At 42.1% G+C, this 10,990-nt stretch overlaps 1 protein-coding gene across 2 annotated transcripts in view; it reads right to left on the bottom strand.

Annotated features, from left to right (window-relative positions):
* Window positions 1–6,405: 6,405 nt before the first annotated feature.
* Tifa (TRAF interacting protein with forkhead associated domain) overlaps window positions 6,406–10,990 on the bottom strand; it is an 8,719-nt gene continuing 4,134 nt past the window's right edge. Inside the window, exons 3-4 of one of the 2 annotated variants that reach the window (XM_028760509.1) lie at window positions 8,353–8,422; window positions 6,406–7,794 (exon numbers count right to left, since the gene is read on the bottom strand). In XM_028760509.1, coding sequence (XP_028616342.1) covers window positions 7,224–7,794; window positions 8,353–8,354 — 573 coding nt within the window. In that variant the 5' untranslated portion in view covers window positions 8,355–8,422 and the 3' untranslated portion in view covers window positions 6,406–7,223. The remainder of the gene's footprint in view (window positions 7,795–8,352; window positions 8,423–10,990) is intronic. The other variant, XM_028760510.1, reaches the window with a different exon arrangement.

Genomic DNA, 10,990 nt, shown 5'->3' on the forward strand with positions numbered 1-10,990 from the left:
ATTCTAGATCCTGTCAAATTGACATTAACCATAACAGTAAGTATTTTAAGTCATAGTAGATGAGTCCCCCCCACCCCCCGGGGGAAGTATAGGCAGAGAAGCCAACCCAGCTTCTCTTGGTGTGTGTGGGGTGGGTGATAAAAAGGCACCTAGAAATGCAGATGCAGGATTTAAGAGGTTACTGACATCAAATGTTTTGTAAAGGACAGGCAACCTTAGGGAACAGCAAGACTGCTGGACAATGTGTGTTAGACAAGTGAAGGGGGCAGTGAAGAAGAAAGAAGAGTTAGTGGAGATATTTACAAAGTTTTCCTCTCAGAGAAGTGGGGTAGCTGGAGAGGGATGAGGGGTTACATGAGGGATCTTACAGAAGGTTCTGCAGTTTACCTCTAACATGATTTAATTTGAAATTGTACCTTTATTTTTTTTTATTCAGAAATTGGATAAATGTATTCCAGCAGAGGACAGACTTTGCGTTTTACTTTACAGATTGAGATACAGATACCTCAATCATCGTTTATTAACAAACATCTAACGAGATACCATATTGAGGACTGGAGAGATGGCCCAATGGTTAGAACACTGGCTGCTTTTCCAAAGAACCCGGATTCAATTCCCAGCATCCACATGGGAGCTCACAACTGTCTGCAACTCCAGTTCTAAGGAATCCAATACCCTGACATAGACAAACATGTAGGCAGAAAACATCAATGCACATAAAAAATAAATTATTTTAAAAAGAAGCCTACTTCTTTAAAAAGATATTAAATACAATATTTTCCTATCATTGTTTACTTAGCATCTCCTACTAGTAATTTGATTGCAGAGAGAAAAAAAAATGGAGTTCTGTGAAAGAAACAACTTCACCAAAATGATACTTAACATCCTTAAAAAACTTTAAAGGAGAAATTGGATGGGATTTGAAAATTATTGTTATGGGCTCTTTGTTAAAAATGACACATTTATTTGAAGACCCTTTCCCTGACGCCTAGACATAGTAACATCCATGCTAAATTAATTCACTAGGAAAGCAGAACCCACCCAGTTCTGAGGAGTCTACAAGCCTGACTGGCTGATGAGAATTTAATGACTGGGGGAGTTGGAATGTTGCAGAGCTAAATTATCTTGTGTTCTTTGTAGTCCCTTTGAAACCCTCCGTTACCCACGGTTCTGCCTCACCCACCGTTCTTAGGGCCATCAGAACCTTTGAAATATACTCTCAGCAGAATAGTTTTACCAATCCAGAAGGTGAGGCTATAACCCCCACACACACACCTACTAGTCCCACCGATGCATTTGCTCTTTGACTGATAAATTCTCATGTACCCACATCTATGAAACATCTTTTGGGGCAATCCTGGGATATGGTTACTCAAATTTGGCTCAGGAATAAATTTAGCTCTTCTTCCCTTTTAGGTCCATGGAGGTGCGAGCTGTTTTAACACAGACAACATTAGATACGAGGCCAAGTTGCTCAGTGCTACTCCTTACATAACATAGAGCATGGTGAAGAGGGACTGCACACCACACCTCAGCTGAGCTTCACAGAGGTCCTGTGTGGCAGGCACTGCCTCAATCCTCAGTTTCAAAGAAGGAAAACGAAAATAAAGCAGCAGGATATGTGGGAAATGAAGTTAACCCCTGGCAGTGTGATTCATAGCCCAAGCTGAACCTCATGCTTCATCTAGAATCTGGGTCAGCATTGTTTGTGAGGGGTTGGGAAGCTTGGACTTTGTGTTGTTTCATTTACTTAGCGGGGATTTATCTTCTGTGGATAATTCCTGGGTAGAAACTGCCTGTGAAAACTTCAGTGATTCTAGAATTGAGAATGTTGTAGGTCCAGAAACTAATTGCAGTTGATCCTAGGCTCCTTTTAACTCACTCACTCCGTAGTGATGCTGTGCTCCCCTCTATGTTAGAGCCTAACATCCTGACTACAGATAACACCTTTTGGAGTCTAGTAACAACACCCTAATTTCCCACTAACCAAAAGGTTAAAAGTCATTGAACCACAGCTGAGGCTTACAGCCGAGGTTTCCCACAGTGCTGCGGGGCCACTTAATATTTACGCCCGTGCATCCAAAAAGCACCTGGACTTAGACTTTTCTTGTTCTGTTTCTATAAAAACTTCATGAAACTGCTTCCAGGTGGATGCATGGAGTTTGGGATAACCTAAATCTGTGTTTCCAGGCTATGGTCGTTCATACTTGGCTCTAGAATAAAACTATTTTCTATCCTGTTTGAATTATGATTTGTGTGTGTGTGTGTGTGTGTGTGTGTGCACTTCTGAGACAAACTCATGATCAGATCATCTGTGCCCTCCTATAAAAGATCATCCCAGCTAGACTTGTTGACTGGGGACTTTCTTCAGTGGAGGAAGGACTGGGGAGGGTCTTGGGACCCTCACTCAAATGTCCATCCCTTTCTCCTAACCAGTTGTATCCAATGCCCTCAGTGCCCTTGGCTTCAGGGAGAGTTAGAGCACATAAGTGGAGAAGGACGGGAGTAGGGGGTCCATCTACATGGCCATAGGAGAGTCCATGGAAATAGAATCCATGCTAGGCTGAGCAGACCTTCCTCTTAGTGTGGTTCCTTCCAGGCCACCCATGCTCCTGCCTGTAACCTGTCACTCACTGTCCTATCTGTAAGCATGACAAGCTCATTGTGGTTGGGCTTCAGTAGGAAGGGTAAATGTTGTCTTTCTCGGGCAAGGAATTTGAGAGACAGGCATCATAAAAAGGCCTAAGATGGGTTACATTGTCACAGCTTACAGAGGTCATCTAACCTCAGAAGTTTTCCGTGTTACCAAGATTTCGTCTTTGGAGCAGTGACATCCCTGATGCTGGCAGCAAGGCCAGAATACTCACCTCCAATTCCTTCGTGGCCTTCCACCAAGAAGAAAACGAAACCAGCAACAGGGCTGACCCACCTTTGCCATTTGTTTCCCCACAGCCCCTGATCTTAAACCCCGTACTTGACAGGTGAGTTGCAGGCAGAGAAATATTTTCCTGTAGACGAATAGCAGAGGGATGAGTAACTGGATTTGGAGCAACTTAGACCAGCTAGAAGCTCGCTGAGTCCCAACCACGCTCTCCACGGCTCTCTCCTTAGTCATCACTTGCAATGGAGACTGATGGCCCCAGTCACAGCCCACACCATAAATTACATTCCCAAGTAACAATCATGGAAGTAGACTAGGTAGAAGACACAATGTAATCTTTAGATAAGGTAGAGGCAGCTGCTACTCAAACTATCAACAGCACCTCCTGACAGTAAGTTTACGGCTAGTTTTCTGTAACAGGTAGATATTATCAACACATATAAATTGTTTTTTAAAGTACAGTTTGTAGGGAAACACACCCTCTCCTTCACCCACTGAAACAAATACTTTTACTCATGTTAGAGCTTCTGCCTGTCAGTCAGGGCATATTTCCAGAAGTAAAATTGGTTAAGAAACTGGTTGTCGAAGTTATACGTGGAAGGAGATAACTGACTCTCAAGAGTTGACCTCTGATCTCCACCCCTCATGTGTAACTTTTCACACACATAAATAAATCTAATTTAAAAAAAAAAGGTTTCACCTTGTGCCAGGATCTGGAGAGATGACTCCGCAGTTGAGAGTACCTTGACTACTGTTTGTGCAGAAGACCCAAGTTTGGCTCCAAGCACTCATATCTGGAAGCTCTCAACTTCTTATGACTGTAGTACATACCCACACACAGGCATACCCACACACCTAAAGTTTTAAAAATAAAAATTTTAAGACTCATATATGCCATAAGAGTTCGCTCTCCCCAGTGGACTGCATGGCCATGCCATGAAGTTACAGATCCAAGAAAAGCATGCCAGTGGCTGGGACAATGACGGTTACAACATGTAACAAGTTGACATGCCCCTTTAAAAGCTTGATACCCACTCCAGAGGTAGAGTCCCCTAAGACCTGTGTTGAAATTTTCACTTAGCTACACAGTATGTGGCACCAAACACCACTTTTCTTTTGGTCTTGTTTCCACTCTGCTGTGGAGATTTATCTGTAGTTGTTAGAAAATGTTCCTCCCCAACCCCCAGACTCCCAACCCTCCACCCTGCCTATATGGTCACCCCACTTCTGGCACAAGGTGATTCTGATACCTTCAGAGAGTTGGTTGGAGGAGGCTTGGGCTTCTCATTTCAAGCTTACTCTTTCTAAGACCTGAACCAGGAAGGTCAGATTCTCTAAGTGATTAATACATAAAAATCTTGGGAGTTCCTGGTGGCCACGTGCAGCCGTGTGGGTGGAGAATGGGGCCAGCAGGCATCTAGGAATGAGCCTGGGCAATGCAATCTCACTAGGAGGCACTTGAACTTCCCATTAATAATCCCATCTGTGCTTGAATAGCTCAGAAGAGGTGTTGTTATTTGTCATCAGAACACTCTCATACACCTCTTGCCCTCCTCGGCAGCCTTTGCCCCAGATGGCTCACACTGCAAGCACTTCTAAACAAGCTTGGTGATCTAGTTTGCAAATTTGCTTCAGAAGAGAAGTTATAATCCTAAAGGAGGGTAGTGTAATGGAGGCCATTGATCAACACGAGCAAGAAATGACAGTGCATGGGTTGGTGGGTCGAATGAGAAAGGCCCTCATAGGCGCATAAATTGGAGTGTCTGCTTCCCAGTTGGTAGACTGTTTAGGAAGGATTAGGAGGTGTTGTCAAGCCAGTCCCAGTCTCCCTCTCTCTCCTTTCAACCTTTGGATCAGGATGTGAACTCTCAGCTGCTGCTCCAGCACCATGCCTGCTTGCCTGCCACCCTACTAAAATGGCTGTGGACTCAGCCTCTAAAACTGTGCACAAGTCCCCCAATTAAATGTTTCCTTTTATAAGTAGCCTTGATCCTGATGTCTCTTCACAGTGATAGAATAACTAAGACTTTACATAAGAGGGGGTATGTTTGTTTTCTCTTTGCTACTGTAACAAAGTGCCGTAATTTGCAACAAAGATGTAGAAACCGAAAGCTCTGTGAGTGGAAGTCAACGGCAGTTGTCACTGGGCTAAAGAGTCCCCAGGATTTAGATTCTTCCTGACGTTTCCATGCTGTTTCCAACATGTAGATGTCTATCCACATTTTCTGTCTCCAAGAAGTTGCAGTTTTCCTTGGTTCATGACCTTCCTCCAAGGGCAAAGCCCATACCAGTCAGCCAAGTCCGCGTCACACTGCAACCTTCTGGTACCATTGTTTTCCCCTTCTACTTTTAAGGACCCTGTTATTACTTGAGTCTGGGATAATCCAGGATGGCCTCTTTAACTTGAGATCATCAAGTGAGCAACCTTAATTCTACCTGCATCATTCATTTGTCCTTGCTGTGTCATGACAGGTTCTGGCAGGCTGCACATGAACACCTGCTGGGCGGAAGGTATAGGCGGGACTTCCGGTTCCCTGGAGGAAAAGGGAGATGCAAGGAAGGAAATAGGGGAGTTTGCTATGCTTTGGAGAGAGGAGAACTAGGCAACCATGTGAGGTCTTGGGAGGAGCGGTGGGCTGTGGCCACTCCTATAGGTGGGTGGTTAGAGATGTTTAGCAGGGACTAGATTCAACTGACTAAGGTTAGGGCAGGTGGGAGGAGCAGAGCTAAGAGTAACGATAAGGGCTCGCTTTTCCAGGAGGGAGAGAGTAGTGTCCAACAATTGTGCCAAGAAGGCAAGTTGAAAATGAACAACTGTGTGTGTGTCTTTTATCTGATGATTCAGGGAAGCTGAGGAGGGGGTTGGTAGTGCAGTCCGATTCCTAGAGCATAGGTGGGGTAGCGAAAAGCTACAGGCAACAGCTTACCACAGGAGTCAGCAGGAATACGAGGCAAGAAACAAAATAGTCACCTGGACACTTGCCACATAGGCAGGAAGTGGTACCCATATAGCAACAGTCCTTGGGCTGGGGCAGCAGCTGATGTCTTATTTTATAGGCAAGGGGTTGACTGGTGATTTGCCGCAAGAGGCATACTGCAGATAACATGCATATGGTACCAGGCTAAACAGTTGATTAGAAATGGTTCCAAAGGGTTGTTGCAGAAATATAGTTACATTAAGCTGGGCACAGCATTTGGGGGGCTGATATATGGGGATCACAAGTTCAAAAGCAGCCTAAGCTTCAAAGCAAGCTATTATTGAAAAAACAAAAGTAAAATATGTATGTGGCTAGCTTTCCCCACCTGACCCCTCCCCCCACCAAAAATCCTGTACCTGATACAGCATGAAGTTTCATTTACCGAGGAAGTTATACAGGGAGCCTTTACTTCCTGGGACATGCTAGAATTTACCGTAACTTAATAGCTATCATTCTCCCTTCCATAATGTTCACTAACATTCATCTTAATCTAGCTGAAATGAAGTGAATGAGAATCTTTTAAATAAATACAATTCCATGTGAAACTAAAAGTTTAGAAATATTTAAGCATTTATTATAAATATTCACATATACTGACTTCTATAAAGCAGCCTAAGAACAGATGTGTTCCTTTAAGAAATTTCAAACAAGCAGCTGAGGGACTGAGCTCCGACTTTATCATATGCAAAGAGGCTGTTAAAAGTTTTGATTTCTGCCATTTTTAAATCTGTACGATACATAACATTCATTTTCAATTTCATAAGAAAACAATCTTCATCTCAATGTTCTTTAGGTGTTAGTTGTACATCCTATGTATAGGAAAGCAAAACTGCTGTCTTAGAAATAAACATTACAGTTCCATAGAAAGAAAGCAAGGAGCTAGTTCTCAAGTCTTTCGATAATGAAGCCACAGCAACTCAGTGACTCAGCACTCTAGAACTTATTCCAGGACTCTGGTTCTACAAGCACAAGCATGCCGCAGACACCAGCGAACAATCTGCCTGAGCTCTAAACTTGAAAAACAAAGGCTGATACGAAATGATATGACCAGGCCAAGAGATGGCTGCTACCAAGACAAAGCACGGGGATGACGTCATGTAGAAAAGCAACAAGCGTGACCTCATCACACAGAAGACGTGTCTTATGCACTAACCCTTATAGATGTACGTTTAATTCTTTGTAGAGCCGAAACTCAAACAGTTGACTAAGTTGATGACTAACACAGTCTACAGACTTCCAAGTGCTATTACCAAAACTAAAGTCAGCATGCAGACATCCGTGCTACGTTACATTCACAAACTCCAAGGAAGGAGGATGTCTCTCATGTGTCTTCATCCTTCACGCGTCTCCAGGTTGGACCCTCTTCACAGTTCGTTTTCATCCATTTCTGCAGGAGAACTTCGGTGCGTGAAGTACGAAGAATACACCCCATCCTCCGGTATGGGACTCTGTGTTGGCCAGTTGTTCTCTTGCAAGAGAGGTCTTGGAGACATGATAAATTGAGTCTCAAAAGATTCCACCGACTCTCCGTCTTCCTTCTCCACCAGGAACTGATACTCTCCGAACCTGAGCATGCACTTGTAAGGCAGGTCCATTTTATTGAGGTAGCCAAGCTCCTGGTTATCCACCATCAAGCTGGTCTTCTTGCTCATGTTTTTAATTTCAAAAGAGAGAACTGAGCTGTTGAACTGTTTAAACGGCTGTAAAACAAACTGAACTCGGGAAACCTGTTTGTCCTGAAACGTATACTGGCACATGTTGGAATTCCGTCCAAATTTCACCACTTCAATAGAAGGAAATCTCTCCTTGTTGCGAAACTTTATTGATTTAAATATCCCACTTTGTTGCTGGCCGGGATGGTAAATGGTCATCTGGAGACAAGTGACCGTCTCTTCTGTATCAGCGTCTTCAAAGGTAGACATGACACTCCCCGGCCTGCAACAGTCAAAGCATCCGGTTAGCTCAGCCCGTATGGTCCTCTCTAAGAGTATGCTCAAAATGAGCTTGAGGAGCCTACACTAAGAACAATACTAGCCCCTTCCTCTTGCTTTGTTTCATTTCTCCTTTGCCCATTCTTATAATGTGGATGGTTATGAGATTGCTCATAGTACAGTGGTTTACAGAAAGCAGAGGGAGGTTTCATTCCCTTTTCAGTTAAATAGTGATGCAAACCAAAAAACATGATGGTTGTAATTAAAAAATTAAAATCAGGTACATCATGGTGAGAAGTTAAGGCAGAAAGATCATTAGTTCAAGCCCAGCCTGAGCTGTCTAGTGAGACTATTAAACACAAACTGGTTTGGGTTTTAATATCCTCATTGAAGCTATACTCAAATAAAACCTACAGTCTTTTAATTCTATTCTAACACGATTACTAAAATTGAGAACTCCTTTTAAAATAGGAAACTTAAAGGCTATAAACAGAGGGCTGGAGAGATAGAGTAGCTGGTTGCTCTTCCAGAAGAAGAGCCTGGTGAGATTCCCAGTACCTACATGGTGGCTCACAACCTTCTGTAATTCCAACTCCAGGGAATGTGACGCCCTCTTCTGGCCTCCTTGGGTACTGCATACACATGGTACACAGACATACGCACAAGCAAAACGTCCATACATTCAAGAAATAAAGAAAAAATTTTTTAAATGTTAAAATTATAAATAACTGCAACCATATCAACTTATGTCATTAAATTAATCTATATTAAATTAAATCTTGAATTTCTCTTAATTTTGCTTAGACGTTACATTTTTAACAACTCCTGTGAGGCTACTCAGTACCACAGCCTTTGCTGGTACTGGAGTTATTTGTGTCCTTGGTTTTTTGTAAATGGAAAGGAGGCATTAACAACAGCAGTGCTACTACCAGCGTTCTTGGAGTCCAAGGCCTGAGGTGCCCACCTATACGTCACTATACACAGGGCGCTATAGTACAAGTGGGAAGGGGTGCTATTCACAGGATAACAACTGAAAAGAAAATTTCATTTCTTAAATTTTTCTGAAGCTATCTTGAAAAAGAATTACCATTAAAAAATAACAAATCTGTTTTAAAACTATATGCACATATCACTTAAAAGTTCAAAAAACAAAAAGCATTTAGAAACAAGTCTCTCAATCCGAATCTTTTATCTCTCTGTTCTAGAATCGATTACTATAAAGCCACCTTTAACTTTATAAACAGGTTCTCCACACAAGCATAAATACGGTGAGCACACACACACGCACACGTACACACATGCACACGTGTCTCTACAGAGAGTAATTTCTCTCATACAAATAGAAATACTGTCTGTTTCATTCTGGCCCTTGATTGCTCTGTGCCTATTGGTGGCTTTTTGCCACAGTCACACAACACCTTCCACCAAGTGTGGTGAAGGCACCATTCTCAATAGCTTCTGACTGTTCACTATGGCCTCTGAGTGACCCTCGCTTGTTTATGTAGTTGGTGTCTATCTGCTTATGTTGATCTGGGGCTTGGGAAGCAATAATCTTCAATAAGTATTTTTTAATTAAATTATTTTTATTTCATGTGCATTGGTGTTTGGCCTGCATATCAGGGTATCGGATTCTCTGAAATTGGAGTTACAGACTGTTGTGAGCTGTCATGTGGGTGCTGAGAATTAAACCCAGTTTTTTACCATGTTTGGCCCAAGACTTTGAGGATTCCTTTTCTGTTTTCCTCTGGAAAAGCAACCAGTGATCTTAACCACTGAACCATCTTTCCAGCCCCCATCAATAAGTTTTATAATTAAGTGAAATTATAAAAAAATTATAAATTATAATTATTATAGTTGTACTGTTTTTTTGTGTTGTTGTTTATGACAAAGAGAAAATAGGTTAGTATTAAAGTACCATCTATCTTAGACATTGGTATCAAAACTATCATGGTTTGAAAACAAAAAACCCGGATTGTTTTCATGACCCTTCTATCCCAACCTTTTACTCTATTGTGGGTTGTTTTGTTTTTGTTTTTTTTGGTTTGGTTTGTTTTTTTCAGAGCTGAGGACTGAACCCAGGGCCTTGTGCTTGCTAGGCAAGTGCTCTACCACTGAGCTAAATCCCCAACCTCATCTGTTGTGTTTCTTGACACGGTCTGTGGTGATCTGAATGGGAATGGCCCCATAGACCCATATGTTTCAATATTTGGTATCTAGTTAGTGAAATTGTATAGAACTGATTAGGGGGTGTGGGCTTGTTAGAGGCGGTCTAGAGATGGTGGGTTGGAGGTTTCAAAAGCTCACTCTGTTCTCTGTTAATTCTTGCTGCCTGGCTTTCGTGTTTCAGTGTGAGGTGCAGTGCCACACCTCCCTATCCACAGGCATGGACTCTATCCCTCTGAGACTGCAATCCCAAGTTAAATAAACTCTTTTCTGTATATGAAGGCCTAGGTCATGGTGTCGCATCTCAGCAATAGAAATTAAAACCGAGTCTCAGTGTCTAGGCCACCTCATTCTTCCTCTCATAGCCAGAGTCGTTTGCTTTTCAGACATTATTTTTCTCTTTTTTACAAAGTTGTGCTGCTAAAACCAAGCTGCACGTAGTTATCCCATAAATGACAGCTAAGCAAAATGTCCTTCGTTAACTTAGACACTGATCTCTAATTTTAACTCTACATCCCTCTCTCTTGGACTTTATTGCATCATACTGAACTGCCTAGCAAGGTAGGAGATCTCCAGTGTAAGTTAAAGAAACAAACAAAGAAACAAACAAAAACAGCAAAAGGAATCCTCAAAGTCTTGGGCCAAACATGGTAAAAATAATTGAAACAAAAGCCAACAAGAATTAACTACCATGCAATGGGTGGCACTGATTAAACCAGTTCATGCTGCCATTTGGATACACTTTCATTATGATAATCGAGCCTCAATTATTCAAGTAGACATCATGAATAAGAATAATTACGCTGCATTATGCAATGATGCAATTAGCAATTGATAAAAAGAATTCGTTGTTGTGAATCTTGGGTAACATTCACTTTCCATCTGTAGTCCCTGTTTGTGTAAAAAAAATGTATACAATAAAACTGCATTTCACATGCAAGTGAAAACATCAGAATAAAATGATGAACTTGGAAGACAGCTCGGTTGGTAAAGCATTTGTCTTGGCAACGGAAGGACTGTGCCTAGATCCCCAGGAC

The sequence above is a fragment of the Grammomys surdaster genome, unplaced genomic scaffold, assembly GCF_004785775.1.
Source record: "Grammomys surdaster isolate TR1022 unplaced genomic scaffold, NIH_TR_1.0 126531, whole genome shotgun sequence".
NCBI classification, from domain to species: domain Eukaryota; kingdom Metazoa; phylum Chordata; class Mammalia; order Rodentia; family Muridae; genus Grammomys; species Grammomys surdaster.